A 20,176-nucleotide genomic window follows, 5' to 3' on the forward strand; every position below is an offset into this window, starting at 1 on the left:
AAATCCATGGTTTTCTGTTTTAGACACTTCTTTGATTCTATTGTGATGCGATCACTACACTTATACAGTTATATTCTAAATTTAGATATGTTGACAATAACCCTACAAAACGTTCCCCAAGAACAGCTCAAAGCCTCAAAGAAAGTCGCTTCAAAAGTTTTAAAACAAAAGTAAACTCATTTTATAACCAACATTATGCGTTCATATATAACTGTTTTCTTTAATAAAATACAAAATTCTTACATAAAGTATAATTGAAACTGAACCACCTTGTTGAAACTTCCTTTCAAGAGAACTCAAGTTCTCGAGGTGTGTGTCAATGTAACCTTTTGGATTCTGCGTAAATTAAAATATTTTTAACTGATACTCTTTTCAGTAGACTGATAGGCTTGTGCTTGTCTTTATTTTGACTTATCTCTAACCCCACACATACAATAGTATAACTAAATAGCTAGTATTATTTTCCTAGAAAATATGAAATCTGTCGTCTTGTGGATCCATGCGTTATTCGTTTTTCATTGTCAAACACTAAAAGATTTAGTATGTATTTATGTTATTTGCTTCCCCCCACCAATGGTAAATCCTATTATAAGTGCCACTAATAGGATTATTTAAATTTAAATTTTGATGCATGTCAAAATCAAAATCACAAAACAGAGTAATATTTATTTTACATAACATATTATTCTTTCCAAAATCTGAAGCAAAAAAAAAATTAGATGCAAGTTTTGTGATACTGATCCGGTTAATTACACTTCCAACATTTTGGGCCCATCAAGTATTCTGTTAGGCCCATATTTATCTTTCAGTTATAAGGTTGGCCTTTAAGGCTTCAATTCTAATAGGCCCAAGAATCGCAGTTATCTTACGTGGCAGAGTAAGAGCCAGCGTGGAATAGTTAGTCATACGTGTTTAATTATCATTGGTTACTATTTACGAAATTGAAATTTACTTAAAACAAGTTCCACGTGGGTCATAACGATTGGATAGAACAACGTGTTGTTATAACTAGTTACACTTAAAACATGCAAATCAAAATAAAAAAAAGGCTTCGAATTCGATCGAAGAACGATAATTCGAAACACACAAATTTGCTTGAATCAAAGACTCTTCTTCTTCGTTCGTTCGTTTCAGTGATTCCAAAGATTCCAAATTTGTCGGTGTAATCTTCGTTGTATTCAGAGGTGTATGTATATGTATTGAAATCGAGAATGGATCTGTTCCGAGTTTGGTCAGGGATGGATTTCTTAGCTTGGAGAGGAATGGCTTACACACTTCTTCTTCTCAACTTCGTCTTTGCTTGCCAACTTCTTCTTCTCCAACCTCTCGTTTCCGCTCTAGGTATATTTTATTCTCTTTGATTTTCCTATCTTCGCTTCGTTTTCCCCTGGTGAGATTGATGTTTGTTGTTTAGCTGATTTGGGAATCTTAGGGCTTAGAAATTTGCTCTAAATGGCGAATTGCTTCTGTACTTTTCGAAAGTTTTCTCCTTTTCGTGTTGGGCTTGTCGCAAATTGAGGTTCCCTGTGATGGTATTGAAATCGAATTTAGGACTCTGTTTTTGCTGCTCCACATTATGAATTGATCTAATTTGGATACTAGGTTATGAGAGTAATGCATCTTTGTATACTCGTTGAGTGTTAGCGTTGCTGTTTATTTTGGTACAGATGGTCAATCGGTAGATGCTGCTGAGTTATTCGAGAGAGCTTCACAAAGTATCAAGGTTAAGCGTTATAGTGATGCCCTCGATGATCTGAATGCAGCCATTGAAGCAGACCCTGCGCTTTCAGAAGCTTATTTTAAGCGTGCCTCTGTGCTTCGTCATTTTTGCAGGTATAGGAATGAGCTAAAGGTCCTGTCGGTTTGCATTTTTATTCTTATAAGGCGTTAAGCCAGAAGTTGATTTCTCTTCTATTTCTCTGTGTTATATAGATACGAAGACTCTGAGAATAGTTACCAGAAATATCTGGAATTCAAATCAGGAGATTCGAATGCTGAGAAAGAACTCTCTCAGCTTCATCAAGCTAAGAGTGCTTTGGAGACTGCCTCGACTCTGTATGAATCAAAGGATATTGCGAAAGCTCTTGAATTTGTTGATAAAGTTGTTCTTGTCTTCTCTCCAGCTTGCTCTAAGGTTCTCTTCTTGATTGCTATTTGCAGTATATCTTTGGACTCTCTGATCATGCAGTTTCTTATTATTTACATTGTTTTTTCACTTCAGGCAAAGCTTCTCAAAGTGAAGCTCCTTATGGTGTCTAAAGACTACTCAGGTGCAATTTCTGAGACTGGTTATATTCTCAAGGAAGATGAAAATAACCTCGAGGCGTTGCTCCTTCGTGGCCGTGCCTACTACTATTTGGCGGATCATGATATCGCCCAAAGGTTTGGTCTAACTTCAACCTTATTTTCAATCAGAGAGAGTTTGGGGTCCAAAACAGATATACTTAAGTAAACTTTCTGTTTCAGGCATTACCAAAAAGGGCTTCGTCTTGATCCGGAACACAGTGAACTGAAGAAAGCATACTTCGGATTGAAAAAACTGCTCAAGAAAACAAAAAGCGTGAGTTCTGCAAACCTCTTTGTCTTCTTTTAACACTGAGCTTTAGCTGCCAATTTCTTGTGTTGAAAACATGTGCTCTATTGCAGGCAGAAGATAATGCAAACAAAGGAAAGTTGCGAGTTTCAGCAGAGGAATATAAAGAAGCTATTGCTCTGGACCCTGAACACACGGCAAATAACGTTCATCTCTATCTTGGACTATGCAAGGTCTCAGTCAGGCTCGGCCGTGGAAAAGACGGCTTAAATAGCTGTAATGAAGCACTTAACATCGATGCAGAACTGATTGAAGCTTTACATCAGGTTCAAATCATCAAGTGTTAAATCATAACATTCATAACTATTTTAACCAACAGGGTTCTGATTACTACTTCATCAGAGAGGAGAAGCTAAACTGTTGCTTGAAGATTGGGAAGGAGCTGTGGAGGATTTAAAGCAAGCTGCTCAAAACTCTCAGGTTGGTGAAAGATTAGTGTTCAGTGTTTCTGATATCTAAAATGTAGCTTAGATCTTGACTCAACTAAAACACACATCTAATTGTAGGACATGGAAATTCATGAATCACTTGGTAAAGCAGAGAAAGCACTGAAGATGAGCAAACGAAAAGATTGGTATAAGATTCTTGGAATTTCCAGAACCGCCTCTATCTCAGAAATCAAAAAAGCTTACAAGAAGCTTGCTCTTCAATGGCATCCCGATAAAAACGTAGGCAATAGAGAAGAAGCTGAGAACAAATTCCGAGAAATCGCTGCAGCTTATGAGGTTCAACAAAATTCCACATCACTCTTTCATATTCACACACATGGTCATGGTCTCTCTCATTCTCTTGACATTTTAACCTTTTAATTTTACCAGATTCTTGGAGATGACGATAAGCGGGCGAGATTTGACAGAGGAGAGGATCTTGAAGATATGGGTGGAGGCGGCGGTGGAGGATATAATCCGTTCCATGGTGGTGGTGGTGGTGGACAACAATACACTTTCCATTTCGAGGGTGGTTTTCCTGGTGGTGGTGGCGGTTTTGGTGGTTTCGGTTTCTAACTTGAACAACATGATGGAATCATGTAACTTAAGACTAATCTTTTCAAATTATACTCAATATCACATTTTCCTTTCTTTCATCAAAAAAAGTTGTGTGCAATCTTAATCAAAACAATCACACGTAATAACACATCTATAAAACAATCTCAAAGTACAACAAAAACTTAAAGCTCTCGTTATTCTTAAAATTCCAAATGTGGAGACTCAAGAAAAGCTCTCTCTCGAGTTATATCCACAGAGAAGAAGAAGCAGCAATGGCTGCAACGGTAGTGATTCTGATCCCAAACCCGAATCCAGTCCTCTCTGCATCAGATGAATCAGTAGAATCTCCTCCATCATCGCCACCGGAAGCTGAGCCTTTTGAAACAGAGCCGCCTTTCTCAGGGGCCGGAGCAGGAGCCACGCTTGATCCAAACATGGCTAATGGCAGCAAAACTTGATCAACCTGATAAACGGCCAGCTGCTTATCGCTGTAGACAGAGTTAGCCACGGTGGCGCTGACAACTCCAGTGGTGATGTTAACTTGGTTACCGGAGCTAGTGATGTTAAGAGGGAATTTACCGTTTTGGCCATCTCCAGCTTGCGTGCGTAAAGGGTTACTAACGGTTTGAAACTGAGGCATGGTTATGAGTGTAGGTAAGACATGGAACTGAACAAGCTGAACTTTTTGTTGGTCAGACAATGAGTTTAAGGTTCCGGATTTGAGGCTGTTGAAGGCGTTATCAGTCGGGGCAAACACGGTTAAGCCATTACTCGAGGAAGAATTGAGCTGAGTGTTGATTTGGTCTGAGGCTTGAGTGCTTTTAAGAAGTCTTATGAACAATGTGAATTGACCAGCCTTTTCTAGGATTGCGGTTATGTTCGTTGGACCTGAAGGGCCTGGAGCTGGAGCCTGACCATAAGTAGTGGCTATAACGAGGAAGAAGATGAAGAGATTAGAGAAAATGAATGTTCTTGAAGTAGCCATTGTTGTAGTTGTTGTGTGTGTATGTTGAGATGTTTTGGGGTTTGTTATATAGAGAGAGATGTAGTTTGGTGAAGAGTAGGATTCTCTTACTAGTGTGAAGATTATTACTAGGTAACTAAATGAGATTCTATCAACTAAGTCATTAGAGATTGGAAATGTTTCTTTTAGGTTTAATAAAGTTTGTTTGAATTGAGAAAGAGAGAGGAGAGACATTGCTTTGAAGGGAGAGTTTGGGTGGGTGAGGATTGAAAATGAAAAATGAACTGAAAAAGGTGTTATAGTGACCTGTCAAAAAAGCTGTGAAGAAGTGTTATCCAAGAAATATGGATTGCTAATCATACTACTGTTCATTATGATTTTATGTGTCATGTGTGTGCCTATCATCATTCCTTATATTTTAGTTGGCAAAAAAAAAAAGACTTGGAAGTATTGAAAACCAAATCTGATCTCAACCTAGACAAGTCGATTAAAGCTAAACCGAAAACCGAATCCCGACCGGTTAATTGAAAACCGATCCAACCCTTTAGGGACTCTAGCTTCACTCAAAAGATCTACGCTGCTGTCAAACCACCTGAGTACTTGCTGGCTCTTCTGGCAGGTGGGAATTGCTTCTCCTCCATTTCAAATACTCGTTAATAGCTGTTGTGCCGGTCATGGTGAGTCCAAATCCGATCATAGTGGCTAAGACAATGCACATTACCGGCTGCTTCACCTACACACAAGTTAATGAGAGAGAGTGTGAGGAATCAAAAACTCTTCAACAAAGTAAGGTTTCTCTGTGACAACAAAGTAAGGTTTCTCTGTGACATTACATCAAATCTTACAACTCTGTAGAAAAGCTGAGCGAAAAGGACCACAAAACCGAACTGAACGGTGGCGTAGATCCATACATAGTTCTTCTTCACTGCAACAAACCAAACCACTTAAGACTGATGATCAATATAGAATACGAAAAAATATATAATTTCGAAGTAGCTTCTTTATTACCCATTGTTGTTGATATCATTGATGCAAGAAGACCGATAATGCAAGAGAACGGTAAAGCTATTGCAACGGCGCTAGATTTCATATCTATAATCAGAAGCTGTTCAAGGAAACAGAAGTATGCAAGCATGCTTACAATGACAAGAATTGGAATATCTTGCCATACATTATTGAACCGTGAAATCTCGATATCCCTGGCTGCTCTAGAACGGTTTTGAGAATCCTGCACACGTAGAAGGGTAACCGGGAGATTTCTCACCTCTTGCTTACACACATCACATGTTATGTTCCCTTTAATTGTAAACCATTTGATAGTGCACGTTTTGTGGGCAAGAGCTAGTTCCCCTTTGCACATACATTCCATCTTAAAAGCTTCTTCATCTTCTTCCATTTCAACCATACAGATTCTACACACAGCTTCTTCTTCAGGAACATCTTCTCCACCATCATCATTTTCATCTGAACACATATCACATAGTTTGTTACATAGAGTCAAAATATGGCATCACAAAGATATGTCTGGGAAGGTGATTTGTAACCGTGGAGTTTACTCAATTTCGATGCCTGCGTCATCTCTAGTCTCTTCTCATCCCCACGAGACGGAGTAGGAATCACGCGGAAAACACTTGACGGCTTTACACTTCCATCTTTGTTGAAGAATGTGGGGACAGAGCGTGTACGACGAATAGGCAGTAAACGCTCCCCTTTCTAGTAAAAAGAACAGTAAAATCAAGTAAAGCAGAAGATAAACAGCTTCTCTAAAGCTAAGACAAATGGAAAATGAATCAATTCATCAACTGAAATACTCAACAAGATAATCTCCCTTATTAATGGTATAACCAAGTTTTGTAAGATAGAATACTGACCATGGATGTAACCGGATCAACCTCAACGGCATACCTCCCGTTCATGGACTCAGGGTTTGAGTGAGTTATAAAAGACTCTGTCTTCTTAGATTTTCTAGGAGCTAAGAGATTAGTGAGAGACCATGTTCTTGGAATATAAGACTTATCACTACCATCTCCTAAAGGGGACACAACACCTTCCTCAATATCTGCACTGTGGTTCCTGTTTTTGAAATTCTTCTGATTCGTTCTGTTTCTTGACGAGGAAGGACTCATTGATCCAACACGTCTCCCAGTTCTAGGGCTGGACATTGGAGAAAACTTGAACCTTTTGGAAACGGGGCTATGAATTAAGGAACCATTTGCTCTCAAGAAATCGCCATGAGCTTCTCTCGATTGTATATCTAACACAAGGCCTCGCCATCGTTGATGTTGGCTCGGTGATAGCATTTCTGTTATCTCAGTAGAATCTCCAACCTGGAAAACTCAAAAGAAGACTTTTGTATCAGTTCCTCACAAAGTTGGATCCTTGAAAACTCATGTTCCTCAATGAGCAATTACAATCCCTAGATTTTCACAAAAATGTGTGCCTTAAACCTGGAATCTCCGGAAAACATAATTGAAGCAGTTCCATGATTTACAAGTGACAATTCAACAAGTACTAATGATCAAAACAATCCCTTAAACCCTGATCTTATAACCCTAAACTCTCAAGAGCTAAGCTAAATCAGAAAGAAAGAAAAAGAAGATCAATTTTGAGATACCCATGAACTAAAAACCACTGAAATTAGCTTAAAGCATGAATCTTTCAGGAAAAATTCAAAATTTTGGGAATTGAGTTAAGACTTAAGAGTGAGAAAACTCACCATTAGAGCTGGAGAAGTACCTTCGCAAGACCAATGTTCTACTACTTCGCGATATTTATCTTTATCATCCATCACCATCAAATTACAAAACCCAGAAACAGTGAAGTAAAAGAAGAATCTCAGGAAAACAAAGTATCAATCTTTGGGATTAATTTGCTTAAAAGGACTAATTTTTAGGAGAAATGATAATCTGAGAAAGAAGCTTTTGATCAAGAACACTCATATAGGTTGCTTCAATTTTGTGTGCTTACTCAGTGCCTGCCCCGTTTCTCTCAACTAAAGAAGTAAATTGGATTCGGCGGTTTTTATTTTTATTGTTTTGTCTCTATTACTTACTTAAGTAATAACCTCTTTTTTTTTTCTAATTTTGGTATATATCTTTAACCAGTGGTGCATATAATTTTGAATCAAAATTTCCAGCTTACATGTCAAATAAAAATTGTCTTCAACATTCTTGTGAAAGAAGAAAAAGAAAATCATGTTTCTATTCAAAAATTTGAATGCATCAAATGTGTAAAGCAATAGTAAGAAGGTAATCAAGTATGGCAGCCCACTCAAATGTATGTACAGATTACAGATATTCATAACATTTTAAAAAATGATTCAAAAATGGTTTATGGATATTATCTGAACTTCTGCTGAATGTTTTAGAACATTTCACAAATAGGTTATGTGTATTTCTGATCATATTTGGAACAAAATCTGATTAAACAAAAAAAAGAAACAATGAATTTTTTAAAAACAAAATCTGAACATATTTATAACAGAAAAAGAGATTAGGAAAAAAATATTATGTATGAAAATTTTGTTGGAAGAAAAATACAGATTGTCTTTACTTATTTAGATGTGCAATGCTGAGTTTATCTTATACTGCTTTTGAAAGATAAAACAACAAAAAAAATACTTTTGTAATTTATTTATTAATTGGGAAAAAGGAGAAAAAGTATAACATTTCGAGAGAAAGAAGTAAATAACATTGAGAGTGATAAACCTTTGGACAACAATTTAAAATTCTGTCGAGATAAGAACGACTCATAACGCAAAATATGGTAGTTACGCTGACACAAACAAAGAAATAATGGATAAGGCAAAATGTAACACGCATCACACCTAAGTAGGATCGATGTCTCAACAAACACATGTACAAGTGTACATCAAACCGACTAAATGTATAGATTATGTTTATGATATGAATGACTATAAGATGGTTAACAATGTGAATTTTTTTTCACGAAACTATATCAACGACGTGTCGAAAGAGCATGTAATCTTACAAATCTGATAGCATTTTTAGTGCTATACTCTGAAGGCTGAAGCACATGAAAGATGAAATGAAATCATGCTTGACAGAAAATGGGACGGTGACGATATCAAAAGCAAAAAAATAATTGTGGAAGGCCCAACTCGGCCCAACTTAGCCAAAACTGTGTGGCCACCACTCGACTCGTGTTCGATCCAAAACATAATAGGTTTACATTTTACAAATTTTCAGAGTTTTTTTTTGCTAACTTAAAAAAAAAAAAAAAAGAGAGTTTATCTATGCTAGGTTGGATGATTAATATGATTAGCGTACAATATTATTTCTTTTTTACAACCATTCAAAAAAATTAGTTTCCTAAAAACTTTTTAAGAAAATTAAAACAGAAACTACTTGGGATCAACACGTATGTGTTCACCACCCACACGGATATGGACACTGTGTAGGGACAACAGCCAAATTCAACATCAAATAATTATTTCGAAGGCACAGACAATAAGTGGGAGCCACTCGTTTTTGTCAAAAATATTGAATAACAAATTAGCGATATAAACAATTCTCACTTATTCTGTTTAAAAAAACGATTATTGGTAGTTTGGTACTACTACTCAATAATCATAGAAGACCATGAAAACGAAATCCACGTAGTATGTGTATAATCACAAACGGTCAAACATTTAACATTAGCATAAATTCTTGTCACGTGGCAATATTGTGGCGGTAGAATTTTAACATTGTGGTTAGCTTCACCATTAAATCTGTTAAAAGCGCTTCCTCACTCACTCTTCTTCCCCAAAAAAAAAACAAGACAGAGGAAGAGAATCACGAAACCATAGTCCCAAACCCTTCGAATCTATAAGCATTTCTCAAACACAATCAAGAAACTGTGTTTAGCTTTTAGATTTCTACAAGCATGTAAGACGAGATTTTGTTTCTTTTTTTTCTGCATGGTGGATCGAACGGTGAGAATGGGGACGGAGGTGAAGTCGATTAGGGTTCCAAGAAGGGTCTGGTTTGGATCACAAATATCTATAGTTCTCCTCGTGGGTGGAAACCATACCTCCTCCAGGTTTTGTACTCGCTAGATTCTTCGATTTTCTCTTTGCGATTCTTCTTTGTTCTTAAGATCTGTTTAGCAAATCGTACTAGACATTAATCATATTTTAAGATTCCATCGGAGCTGAAGTATTTGAAGAAATCAATGGGTATAAAGATCTTGAAGCTTAATATCTTCCGTGGATCTACGAATAGGCATGCTCTGTTTCGTGCTCTCATCATCGCCTCTGCTCTATCTGTTGTCCCTTTGTTGGAGTTAACCGCTAAAAATCACGTCTTTGGTGATCATGGAGCAGTGGATTTGGTCGATCTCGGCCGATTTGTTATTCCAGGACCGAAATTGTTCTTCCATAAGCTCGTTCAACCATTCTGGGGTAAAATTGAGACAGAGAAGTATCCACAAGTGGTAATTGCTGATCTCGTTGATGAGCTCATGGGGTTAAAGCTATTGCATTATGATGCTAAGATTCTCTGCATTGGTCAGGGATCGGATTCTGCTGTTTCAGGGTTCAAAGAGATGGGTTTCTCAGTTGTTCAAGGGGTTCCTAAGCATCCATTGTTTTCCTTTTTCAGTAGGAAGCATGTCAACGAGCTTGAGCTTAGTGGTGACAAGTCTTTTGATTTCGTGCTCTGTGGGGATGTTGATCATGTTGCTTCCCCTGCTCTTCTTGTGCTTGAGATGGAGCGGGTTCTGAAGCCTGGTGGAACCGGAGCAGTCCTTGTGAGTACTAATGCCAATCGTCTTGTCAAATCCGTGACTTCGGGGCTTAAGCAGTCTGAGATAGTGCGTGTGAACAACTTGGATAAGTTCACCGTCATTGTATTCAAGAGGAATGTAACGGAGACTGCTTATTGTATTGGAAAGTCTCAGCTACCAAGAGATTGCAAATCTGTTGACACCAATAGACCTTACACAGAGTTCATGGAACCTCTACTGGAGCAAAAGCCTGCTGATTTCCCAAAATCAGTAGCTTACTTACCTAAATTCCTTGATCTCTCTCTGAAAAAGAGCCTTGTCTACATTGACATTGGAGCAGCCGAGCACATGGATGCTAATTTAACTCCAAACTGGTTCTTTCCGTTATACCCACTCGACAGCAAAGCATTCAATGTCTACTTTGTCGACCACAACACTTCAGTAATGCTATCCTATGTCAAGAAACCCGGCGTCACCTTTGTTTACCATCCGGATTTGGCTGAGAACAACTCGACAGGGAAAAAGATAACTCCGCTTGAACAGCTAGAACCATTTCCAGAAGATGAGAGATTCGATTTCCTTGCTTGGTTTGAGGAAACTGCGAAATACGCAGACTTTGTAGTCCTTAAGATGAACACAAACCAAGTGGAAATGAAGTTCCTAACTGTTTTACTGGAAACAGGAGTCATATGCTACGTGGATGAGCTTTTCCTCCGCTGTTCCAACCACAAGTCAGACTGCATCAACATGCTTCAAACTCTGAGAGCCAGAGGTGTGTTTGTTCATCAATGGTGGGAAGACTAAACCAATGTAAAACTCAATCTCGCTTCGCCTTAGTCTTATCTACGTCGATTCGTGTCTGTCTTTGTCTCAGTTGTAATGCCATCACCTTCTGTGTTTGCCATAGTTGGTCCTCGGCCACCACAGCTCCTGGCCAAGCACCTATAACTAAATAAGAAGCTGCCTATCTGTTTATCATTGCTATTTAAGAACTCAGTTTCCACTTATAATATATTGAACCATAACGTTTTACGTCTTAATTAAGCATGGCATATATTACACAAGTCGATTGCTTAACTAAATTTGTTCATTCTCCATCTCCATTTCATCCGTTCTTGTTAATCTCCAAAAGCATCTCAACAGGTTGTCTGCAAACTGGGCACAGATTTGTCTGAAACCTTAACGCCTTTGCGCACCCGCTACACATACACTGCCAAACAGAAATACACAAACCATTTCAAAAGAAGTTCAATTTTTTTTTTATATGAGCTAATTTTAAGTATGATGAACACTATACCATGTGTCTGCAAGGAAGAACAGTTGTATCGCGTGGTTCAGACAAGCATACAACACATTCCTTTCCCTCATCGGAACCATCAACCGTGTTCTCAATCCCATAAATCTCAAGCAGCTCATACCTCCTCTTATTCACCCATAGTATCTGCTTCACCACTTCTATTTTAATCTCTCCTTTCTCCTTGGTATACACCACTTGAGTAATCTGCACATTGGTGGAACCAGACTTTCCTTCTTCCGCTGGAGTTGCCTCCGCCTTAACCGCCAACGGGAAGACATCTGTATCCACCTCCTTGAATAGCTCGGAATCTTTAAACGCCGTCAAGTCTATACCCGTTCCAGATGATTGTATGAACTTCTGACCAAGTCCTTCTCCGAAATCAAAAGTGATTGGAGGCAAAGTATCTTCCTTTGTAGCTCTAAGATTACATTCTGCATCTTCTGTAGCAAAGAAAACAACTGTGATCCTGTTCTCGCCAACCAAAACAACAAAAGCTAAGTCATTTATATTACTCCATTGATTGATTCAAACAAGATTCAAACTTTTAACTAAATTTGATCATTTCATAGTTTGAAAGTAAAACCTTCCGGGCATGGATGCATCAAATGTGAAGGAGACAAGAAGTCGATTCGGATTCTCCGGGTCGGGTATGAGCGTTAAAGTCTTCTTCTTCAGATTAACATCGTTACGAATCGTGACGGCTTTCTGGTGGACGTACGTAGGAGGCGGCAGTATAGGGTATCTACCGCCGTGAAACAAAGGATGAGGTAGTTGGTAACTGTTGGGAGGATAGTGATGCAAATGGTTGAAATTGTACGGTAGCATCGGCGGCTCAGTTACTGGCGGAGGAAGGCAGTTACCTGGATACTGGTCAACGTAGTTAGGGTTAGGGTTCAGATATGGTGGCACGGCGGCGAATACAAATCTGTTCGGTGGGAGTTCAAGAGGAGCCGTTTCCATCGCCGGAGGAATATTGCTCCTCTGCCTTCTCCCGCAGCAGAAGATCAAACTGATCAGATTCCCCATGATCGGAAAAAGAAAAAAGGTGAGGTTTTTCGGTGATTCAGTTGATAAGGAGTAGAATCGAAGTAGGTTTTATGATCATTGAGAAAGGGGAGTAATGAGATTGGAGATAGCGACGTCGACGAAGAAACACCAAAACGTTTATTTGTATATATTATAAATTAGTATTAAACTTGATTAATTACCATGGGAAATTGATTATTACTTTTAATCACATAAAACAAAGAAATCATTATCAGTAGCACTAGGCAGGCAATAGGCCCAAGGCCTCACAACAATATCACGGTTACAAAATAAGAAGAAACGAAATGACAAAACCGGAGACACGAGATTGGTTTTGGAGGTTGATCGGAAAACAAAGAAACACATCCATTAATACCGGCGATTACAAGAAGCACTGCTCGTCATTAAGAAACATCTTGCACTGATCGTCATTAAGAAACATCTTCTCTTATGTCTGATTATATAGGAGATCATAATAACGTCGATAAAAAAGAGTTTAAAGTGGAAATCAACCAAGAAATAGAAAGCACTATCAAGATATATTTCAAAATGAATATTTCATTAAAATGGATTAAAAAATAATTAAACACTCGAGTTTTGATCTTGTCTTGTTAAAATTTTACTCATCGTGTTCCTCATAAATTGTCCCCAGCGAAGGCGAAGCTGAAACCCTCATCGGATAAACAAGAATCGCCGGTACAGTTTCGAATGGTCCGATCATCCTAGCCATGATTTGTAAATATACTCTTTCTTCGATTTAGACTTCGGCAGCTTTCGACTGTGTTGAGAAGATCTATGTGGAAATTATTGTTATTGCTGATATTTATAGAGATAGAGAGGAATAGTAGTAGTGTAATTAACTAATCATCAAGTGATCTTTATATATTTGTATACTTTTTTATAGGACGCAGCTTAATACTTATCGCACGTGATATTTATGTTTCATATTTAGGTGATGCTCGAAAGTTGAAACATAAGTATGCGTACACTGCTTTAGTTTGCAGATAAATCATACATGTCTTTATTAAAAATTAATGTAAATTAGATTCTTTTGGTTGAGAAAATGATCGCACCAAACAGAAATAGCGGTGAGACTGGTTTCAGGTTTAAGTTTGGTTTGATATTTGAAGATACTGATTTTTTGTCGTGGACCGGTTATCGTCCCGGTTCGGTTAGAAAGTATATTAAGATTTGTCTTTAATTACCAACTCGTGAGCATATAACAACAGATCACCGAGCGTACAAGATGTGAAAGTTGAATGAAAATTTCACAAAGAACTGAGATTTGATTGTACAAAAGATACAATACAAAATCTCATCTTATACAGTTATAGAAAAAACAACAACAACAACAAGAGTCTATCTTAAACCCAAGACCGAGTAACAAAATGATCATTACAATTTACACGTCCTCGTTTTCTTGTTCTTGATTGTCTTCTTCGGTCTCTCCGCCTTCTAAAATCGTCTCAAGAATCGGAGAAACCGATGGCTTCGCCGGAGAAATGATTTGTGGAGGAACAGCCTCCATCCACCACGCCACATCCACCACCACCGTCAGATTCTGATCGCACCGATTATCAAAGAAACACATATTCGCTTCACTAGATATTATTTTAGATTTGCGGAAGTAATTCAAATTGTTACTTTTTGAGTTGAATTGATACGTGTTCATTTGTTCGTATTTATAGAGAGATTGACGCGTGGAGATATGTGGAACAATGATGGGTTTGACGTAAGAGTCGGACAAGTGGACGATCCACAATGTTTAAGTTAGTTTGTTGACTTGGTCTTATTTGCTAATAATAATGAAACCAACACGAATATTCTAGAACCTCTTGTTGTCGTCATTATCAACAAGTCTCGAATGTGCAACACGTGTGAGCTCTTGTCTCACACGTCTATATCTCCGCTAAGATTTTTTTTTGTTGTTGTCAATGTTAGGATATTTCTTTATGCGTCGTATATTGCAAAATACTAGACACACACTTAGGGTTTGAAGTTTCTCAGCAATTGTGTGGGTACGCTTTGGACAAATACACTACTCTACAAATTAGTTTAGACCGCGTTTGACTCGGTAACGTTAGAAGCAGATTAGACACTAATTAGGCCCAAGTTAAACTATCATGGGCTCATTCGTAAACTTAGTTCTAATGGGCTCTCAACATCAGATCTTAATATTTATAGAGAGCATGAGGTCAAATGCGTAGTTCCGTATATGAGAATTATGAAACTGAACCCATAAGCATTTTAATCACGCTGAGGAAAGTAGCCACTTCTCGTTTAACTAATACGGTAATACCTCATTCTGCCTGTTTTATTGATTTGTTTGGATATTTTGGTGCAATTCGATTAAAAATGTACCTAGAAAACAAAATTAAAATTGAGAAAATAAAAAACGTACCAATTGATAGAAAAAAAGATTATTGTACGCTGAAAAAGTAGAAAGAACTAGATAATTTTTAGTGATGACAAAAACGAAAATCTTCTTTGTGAACTTAAATCGCTGGAAAACATGCCATATGCAGAGTTAATCAAAACATTATTAGCAATCAATTGATATATGTATATATAAATATAAGATGCCTTAGCTTTTTCTTATATATATAATTAGGTTAATTAGAAAATAAGTCAATGGCCTGAAAAGGATTGGATAAGATAAGGATATTTGAAAGGTTGCTTTCATTCTTCTTGCAATTTCCCCCTTATTTTAGTTTTCTTAGCTTATAGAATTCATCCCTCATTTTCCGTCATTTGATATTATAACATAAGATGCATGAGGACGACAAAAATAGAAATAATAAGTGAATAGGTAGGTATACCATGTACTTGTCACTAGACGATTCGATATTTTACATAGAGATTAATCTATTTCTAGGGAATTATTGGCACCTTATGATCGAACATGTCACCTAAAAAAAGTGAGCTTATCACATCGCATAAGTTTTGCAAAAATATTCTTAAACTAATTTTTTAATGTATGTCAGAATAATGTTTCATCAATCGAGAATATGGATTAGAGATATAATTCACTAGCAAAATTTTACAAACGGATTCTTTTTTCTTTTTTTTTTGATAACCGAAATTGATATATGCTTGTATAGGGTGGTCGAAGCTAAGGTCTACCATAGTTAATTGCTAATTTAATTATTATTAGTTGTAAAACACACAAGATGACATCATTATTTGATCTAACACAATAAAAATAGAATTAGGCAAATGAAAATCGGTTTAGTAAACGACAAATCAACAATGTCATGTGTTTTGTTTTCTGATTTTGGTTCAATTTAATTATTTCAAAATAATTTTCTTGATATCCAAAGATCCATTTTTAATTCTTTTATGAGAGAGGTTAGAGCTTTTACCCTCAAAGGCCTCGAAGCTATTTTTTATTTTTATTTTTTTTTGTAATGTGTCATTTTTAGGAGTCCATTTTTCGAACATAACATAAGCATAGATACAATACGGAGCTGATCATTTGACATAATATGAAATTTTCCAACAGTTATTTGTTCGGTGATAAAACAATAATTGAAATCCCAACAAGTAGAAGATATGCAACTAACAAGAAAGATTACGATCATACGGCTGAACAATGAGAATTTGATGTTTCTTAATCACGTAGGATTCTATGCATAATTAGAATATATAGGAATATTATTAAAGACAAGAGAAGATTTAAGAAGCTCGATTATTATCTTACTACATGCATTATTATTATTTGTTTTTTTTCTTGGTACTTGTGTTTTGTTATGTATCTCAAAGCTCCAATTATGTAGAGGTCATCGACCAATAATTAATCAATTGACCACACTACTCTATATTTTAAATAGTAATTGGTTCAACAGGCAAAGACGCTCTTTTATTTGACGATTATTTTCTAGTATAATAAAATCTCACAAACGTCATAATTTAGTTGTAAGGAAAGCAATAGTATAAAAGAAGTATAGGTAGTGTGAGTGCGACAAAGGAAATAAAACACATACAAGACTTGAAACTATTTATGAATTATGACTTCTTTGTTTTAGTAAGCTAAAGTGATACATAAATATAACATATTATATGTGGATATGTACAACAACAAATCTACAATGAATGTCTACGTGCATGGTGGATACACATCTTCTATACATGCACGCGGCATATATGATAATTCATGCAAAATTAAAATAAAGTATCGTTATAGGAGTTATTAGGCCATCTCCATTGGTAAGATACTTTAAAAGTTTCTAAAAAAAAAAAATATAATAATATTTTATTATGATTTAGTTTCTGTCCAATTATAAACACACATATACACATAGTCTCTCAATCATTACTCGAAAGTTTTTCTGCAGAGAAACTATTCTCAATCTCTCTTCTATCTCTCTCCTACTCTATTATTATTTTATATTTTTTAGTTAATAAGAAACTATGTGACAGACTACTAATGGAGATGCTCTTATTATCTAGTTGTGAATTTTGTAGAATTGACATATGTATTATACACAACTAGTTATGAATCTAGATTTTTTAAAAGATTTTATAAGGATTAAATCCACCTATTTTCATTGCTATATATTAACCTACAATTATATCTATAATGCATAATGCATTGGTTATTTATGTTTATTGTTTACAATAATGGCAATGAACGTCTATACAAAATTACAAAGAATATATCTAAACAAAAAGTGAATGTCCTTTTATATATGACCCTAGCTATAAAATTTATTCGAGTCCCCCACATGTTTTGTTATGTTCAGATTATTGTCCAACAGATTTACCAATTATAATATGTTTCCTGTTTCTACAATAATATCATCTACTTGTAATTTGTTGGCTATTGCATTTTCATTTTGTCCATCATGCATTTGGTAAAATATTAGTAGTATTTCGCAAGATGTACCAAGCGTCGTTAATATCTGGTCTCTTTTGTCCATTTTCGTCTTTCAGCATCAAGAGAATGAAAAAATTGGAGAGCTGAGTGACGTGTCGCGATACTGACGCCTGAAATATCCGTAATTTTCAAATTGAGATGAGGTCCAGTGGGCCAACTTATGTTGACAAGTGATATCTCACCTATTATTGGCCCACGTAATCCTTTTATTATCAGGTGTATTTTAAATTATATGTAATTATTTTGTATTATTATAATTTAAAGAAAGTCATATCAAACAGCTGAACACTAAATAAATAAATTATAATTCTTTTTTAAACACTATGTTTTTGTTTTATCTTGATATATGGTTGACAAAAATACAAGATTGATAAAGAAAATGAGTCATTGTGGAAACAAAAAATGATTCCACAATTTGCTATTTATTTTGATAGAAACTATTTAAGTAAGTGAACAAGGCATGTCCCTATTTAGTCCACGTGAAGTAATCGGACGTGTCAATTTTGTTTACTGAATAGAGGTGTAATAATCCGACGTGTCATTCATCTTTGGACTATCCAATAATGTGTGCACAGAGTTGGGCCATGTTCCTCTGTGGACAATCCCACTAGTAATCCTCATACACAATAGAGTCATATTATTGAAATTAACTGCAATGAGTTTTTAGATTGGATAAAACTAAAAGAAATGAAACTGGCTAATTGCAATTGGATAAACTGAACATTTATTTTTAATTTGTATTTCTATGAGTTTCTAAAACATCGGTTCAGGTGTCAATCAACTGCTTAAATCAAATTCTTTATTCGAGATATTGACAGATCCATTCACATCAAATGTATGTTCGATATATCATAGTTCCGTTTCGGTTGTATCACCGGTTTATTCTTTCTCTTTTCCTTCAAAAGAAAACCCGGTTAATTATGGTCTAATTAATACAATCCTCATACTATTCAGTCTTAGTTGATTGTCAAATTAACTTTGTTTTAGTGTTAACAAATTATAATAAGCTTCGAAGGTCAATAACAATAACAGACAGATTATTAATTGCTAATTTACACACACAAAAAAAGACTCTATTGACCATCTAAAGTGAGGTAAGCATCCTTTAGAAGTCGCTGTGCTTCTTCTCTTCTTCTGCGCACAACCAAAAACATCAAACGGACCCATAAGAACTACCAACAAAGTTTCTGAAAAATCTTTGAACAGATGATGGATTGATATAAGCACACCATTAAGTACAGTATACAAACAAAATATGCACACCTTTTAATGTCTTCCACAGCTTGTTTCCTCTGTTGAATTTGAAGTTCCATAATGTGAATAAGCGTTGCTCTCGCCTGGACATAAGAGAAGATGATCAAAACAGTGAAAACAAAAACTGATGAAATCATGTTGTAGTTAAGCGAAGATGAGATCTTCTTTACTTGGTGAGGCCTCAAGGAATTGAGAAGGTGATGCAAATTCTTGAAGATAGAAGAAATTTCACCAATCCTCTTCGCATATTGAGAAGGTCTGTCAACAAGAACATCAGCAAGCTCCAATATATGTAACTGTAGTTCTCTATTCAGTGACCTGAGTTCATTCTTGTAATCTACACACAAAGATATTTGAAACTTTCTTCAACGAAACAAAGAGGCAAATGAACTCATGTAATAAGTTTGATTCCAATTAAGGGAAGAACCAAAAACCGTACTCTAGAAAGCAAATAACAATTGGGTTTTGAGTTTGATTCACAAAGCTAAAACAATGACATACCAAGATTAGAATCTTTGGGATAAAGTTGAGGCACTCCTTGTTCTTCTAAGCTTGGAAGAACATCTTCAGTCTACGAACCAAAAAAAATGAAAACTACTAAAACACATAAAGATGAAGATTTTAAAGAGGGGGAAATGTGGAGGAGACTCACAGTATAGTTGCCTCCAAAACAGACGTAGGTGCCTTCAATCGGAGGAGGAGGTTCAGGAGCAGAATTAGGGTTTTCTGAGTAATCCTTGTAGAGTCTGTAATATGGTGGAGGAGGCGGATACGTAGCTGTAGCCATTATTCCCTACAGATCCAAATAAAAAACTAAGCAAAATCAGTAACAGATTCCTAAAATTAAGGTTTCTAATCGATGCAACAAACGATTCAATCCAAAATCTAAGACTTTACTCCAACGATTCTGGATAAAATTTGCAACCATGGTACAAAGAGAAATTAGGGTTAACAAAAACACGAACCTATTGGGAATGCAGAATCGGAAATTATAACCAGACGAGAATAAGATCGAAGAAGCTTTTGATTTTGCTTTGGAGAAGACGGCGTAGAGCAAGAGGTCAATAATGACGAAACGAGTTTTGATTTTCTCGTAAATTTTCGGTTACGTGTTCGGACGGTTCGTATAAGTCTGGTTTCTTTTGGTTTAGTTTCGGTTTAATTAAAACAATGGCTTTTCAGTTTAATTCGATTTCTGCTGTTTGGATGTGATTAATCACCCCACTAATGATGTTATTCTTACGTTTTTACATTTAAAAAATAGTAAATATTTTTACTTTATAATAAATAAATATATTTTTTGTGTATTCTAGATTTTTTTGTCAATTTAAATAGAAATTAACAAATATTTTAATAACAAAAAAAAATTAAAACAGCTAAAAAAATCATATCTAACAACATTAAATCTTAAGATAACTTAAATTAAATCAAAGACGAAGATAAAAATTCCATT

The 20,176-nt window shown here is 36.0% G+C and overlaps 8 protein-coding genes and 1 long non-coding RNA gene across 15 annotated transcripts, besides 1 other annotated feature; 2 read left to right on the forward strand and 7 right to left on the reverse strand.

Moving 5' to 3' along the window:
* Positions 1-1,026: 1,026 nt before the first annotated feature.
* On the forward strand, positions 1,027-3,731 carry P58IPK (DnaJ P58IPK-like protein). Its single transcript, NM_120394.4, has 9 exons — positions 1,027-1,341; positions 1,668-1,833; positions 1,933-2,134; positions 2,222-2,382; positions 2,467-2,560; positions 2,647-2,859; positions 2,936-3,013; positions 3,100-3,318; positions 3,412-3,731. The coding sequence occupies exons 1-9, from the start codon at positions 1,212-1,214 to the stop codon at positions 3,595-3,597; spliced, it is 1,449 nt and encodes a 482-aa protein (NP_195936.1). The 5' UTR covers positions 1,027-1,211; the 3' UTR covers positions 3,598-3,731.
* FLA11 (FASCICLIN-like arabinogalactan-protein 11) lies at positions 3,676-4,583 on the reverse strand. Its single transcript, NM_120395.2, has one exon. The coding sequence runs from the start codon at positions 4,562-4,564 to the stop codon at positions 3,824-3,826; it is 741 nt and encodes a 246-aa protein (NP_195937.1). The 5' UTR covers positions 4,565-4,583; the 3' UTR covers positions 3,676-3,823.
* Positions 4,584-4,765: 182 nt separating this feature from the next.
* Positions 4,766-7,572, reverse strand: AT5G03180 (RING/U-box superfamily protein). 5 transcript variants are annotated; one of them, NM_001342689.1, is made up of 6 exons: positions 7,280-7,572; positions 6,415-6,870; positions 6,088-6,256; positions 5,552-6,007; positions 5,377-5,468; positions 4,766-5,276 (listed from the first exon to the last, which is right to left on the reverse strand). In NM_001342689.1, exons 2-6 carry the CDS (start codon positions 6,841-6,843, stop codon positions 5,127-5,129), a joined length of 1,296 nt encoding a protein of 431 aa, NP_001330262.1. In that variant the 5' UTR covers positions 6,844-6,870; positions 7,280-7,572; the 3' UTR covers positions 4,766-5,126. The 5 variants fall into 5 exon arrangements, with proteins under 5 accessions (NP_001330262.1, NP_568111.1, NP_001190212.1 ...); NM_120396.3 differs by having other exon boundaries at positions 6,100-6,256; positions 7,260-7,572; NM_001203283.2 differs by having other exon boundaries at positions 7,260-7,559.
* Positions 7,573-9,299: 1,727 nt separating this feature from the next.
* On the forward strand, positions 9,300-11,308 carry CPUORF47 (peptide upstream protein). Of its 2 annotated transcripts, NM_001085053.2 has the most exons (2): positions 9,300-9,586; positions 9,769-11,308. In NM_001085053.2, exons 1-2 carry the CDS (start codon positions 9,465-9,467, stop codon positions 11,072-11,074), a joined length of 1,428 nt encoding a protein of 475 aa, NP_001078522.1. In that variant the 5' UTR covers positions 9,300-9,464; the 3' UTR covers positions 11,075-11,308. The 2 variants fall into 2 exon arrangements, with proteins under 2 accessions (NP_001078522.1, NP_195939.1); NM_120397.4 differs by having other exon boundaries at positions 9,300-11,308.
* On the reverse strand, positions 9,445-9,645 carry AT5G00905. The gene has a single exon (NR_142455.1). It is a non-coding gene; the product is annotated as an other RNA (long non-coding RNA).
* Positions 9,465-9,602: a sequence feature (AT5G03190.uORF1).
* Positions 11,245-12,766, reverse strand: LUL1 (RING/U-box superfamily protein). The gene is made up of 3 exons (NM_120398.3): positions 12,151-12,766; positions 11,568-12,033; positions 11,245-11,480 (listed from the first exon to the last, which is right to left on the reverse strand). Exons 1-3 carry the CDS (start codon positions 12,591-12,593, stop codon positions 11,376-11,378), a joined length of 1,014 nt encoding a protein of 337 aa, NP_195940.1. The 5' UTR covers positions 12,594-12,766; the 3' UTR covers positions 11,245-11,375.
* A 203-nt stretch (positions 12,767-12,969) lies between these two features.
* On the reverse strand, positions 12,970-13,433 carry AT5G03204 (uncharacterized protein). The gene has a single exon (NM_001342691.1). It carries the CDS (start codon positions 13,321-13,323, stop codon positions 13,213-13,215), a length of 111 nt encoding a protein of 36 aa, NP_001318464.1. The 5' UTR covers positions 13,324-13,433; the 3' UTR covers positions 12,970-13,212.
* Positions 13,434-13,529: 96 nt separating this feature from the next.
* DIP2 (E3 ubiquitin-protein ligase) lies at positions 13,530-14,406 on the reverse strand. Of its 2 annotated transcripts, none has more exons than NM_001342692.1 (1): positions 13,530-14,406. In NM_001342692.1, exon 1 carries the CDS (start codon positions 14,263-14,265, stop codon positions 13,996-13,998), a length of 270 nt encoding a protein of 89 aa, NP_001331196.1. In that variant the 5' UTR covers positions 14,266-14,406; the 3' UTR covers positions 13,530-13,995. The 2 variants fall into 2 exon arrangements, with proteins under 2 accessions (NP_001331196.1, NP_195941.2); NM_120399.3 differs by having other exon boundaries at positions 13,713-14,248.
* A 3,954-nt stretch (positions 14,407-18,360) lies between these two features.
* AT5G03220 (Mediator complex, subunit Med7) lies at positions 18,361-19,843 on the reverse strand. Its single transcript, NM_120400.3, has 6 exons — positions 19,689-19,843; positions 19,376-19,516; positions 19,225-19,294; positions 18,894-19,060; positions 18,733-18,806; positions 18,361-18,603 (listed from the first exon to the last, which is right to left on the reverse strand). The coding sequence occupies exons 2-6, from the start codon at positions 19,508-19,510 to the stop codon at positions 18,543-18,545; spliced, it is 507 nt and encodes a 168-aa protein (NP_195942.1). The 5' UTR covers positions 19,511-19,516; positions 19,689-19,843; the 3' UTR covers positions 18,361-18,542.
* Between the last annotated feature and the right edge of the window lie 333 nt (positions 19,844-20,176).

Source organism: Arabidopsis thaliana, chromosome 5 (assembly GCF_000001735.4).
Source record: "Arabidopsis thaliana chromosome 5, partial sequence".
Lineage (NCBI taxonomy): Eukaryota > Viridiplantae > Streptophyta > Magnoliopsida > Brassicales > Brassicaceae > Arabidopsis > Arabidopsis thaliana.

Coding starts and splice junctions, on each gene's coding strand:
- P58IPK (NM_120394.4), top strand. CDS start 1,212: ATGGATCTGTTCCGAGTTTGGTCAGGGATGGATTTCTTAGCTTGGAGA. Junction 1,342..1,667: donor ACCTCTCGTTTCCGCTCTAG/GTATATTTTATT, acceptor ATTTTGGTACAG/ATGGTCAATCGGTAGATGCT. Junction 2,860..2,935: donor TGATTGAAGCTTTACATCAG/GTTCAAATCATC, acceptor CTACTTCATCAG/AGAGGAGAAGCTAAACTGTT.
- AT5G03204 (NM_001342691.1), bottom strand. CDS start 13,323: ATGGCTAGGATGATCGGACCATTCGAAACTGTACCGGCGATTCTTGTT.
- CPUORF47 (NM_001085053.2), top strand. CDS start 9,465: ATGGTGGATCGAACGGTGAGAATGGGGACGGAGGTGAAGTCGATTAGG. Junction 9,587..9,768: donor GGAAACCATACCTCCTCCAG/GTTTTGTACTCG, acceptor ATCTACGAATAG/GCATGCTCTGTTTCGTGCTC.
- AT5G03180 (NM_001203283.2), bottom strand. CDS start 7,337: ATGGTGATGGATGATAAAGATAAATATCGCGAAGTAGTAGAACATTGG. Junction 6,871..7,259: donor GTACTTCTCCAGCTCTAATG/GTGAGTTTTCTC, acceptor TGAGTTTTCCAG/GTTGGAGATTCTACTGAGAT. Junction 5,469..5,551: donor AATGATATCAACAACAATGG/GTAATAAAGAAG, acceptor GGTTTGTTGCAG/TGAAGAAGAACTATGTATGG.
- DIP2 (NM_001342692.1), bottom strand. CDS start 14,265: ATGAACACGTATCAATTCAACTCAAAAAGTAACAATTTGAATTACTTC.
- LUL1 (NM_120398.3), bottom strand. CDS start 12,593: ATGGGGAATCTGATCAGTTTGATCTTCTGCTGCGGGAGAAGGCAGAGG. Junction 12,034..12,150: donor GATGCATCCATGCCCGGAAG/GTTTTACTTTCA, acceptor TGGCGAGAACAG/GATCACAGTTGTTTTCTTTG. Junction 11,481..11,567: donor TTCTTCCTTGCAGACACATG/GTATAGTGTTCA, acceptor TCTGTTTGGCAG/TGTATGTGTAGCGGGTGCGC.
- AT5G03220 (NM_120400.3), bottom strand. CDS start 19,510: ATGGCTACAGCTACGTATCCGCCTCCTCCACCATATTACAGACTCTAC. Junction 19,295..19,375: donor GTTTTGGAGGCAACTATACT/GTGAGTCTCCTC, acceptor TTTGGTTCGTAG/ACTGAAGATGTTCTTCCAAG. Junction 18,604..18,732: donor GCTGTGGAAGACATTAAAAG/GTGTGCATATTT, acceptor GGTTGTGCGCAG/AAGAAGAGAAGAAGCACAGC.
- FLA11 (NM_120395.2), bottom strand. CDS start 4,564: ATGGCTACTTCAAGAACATTCATTTTCTCTAATCTCTTCATCTTCTTC.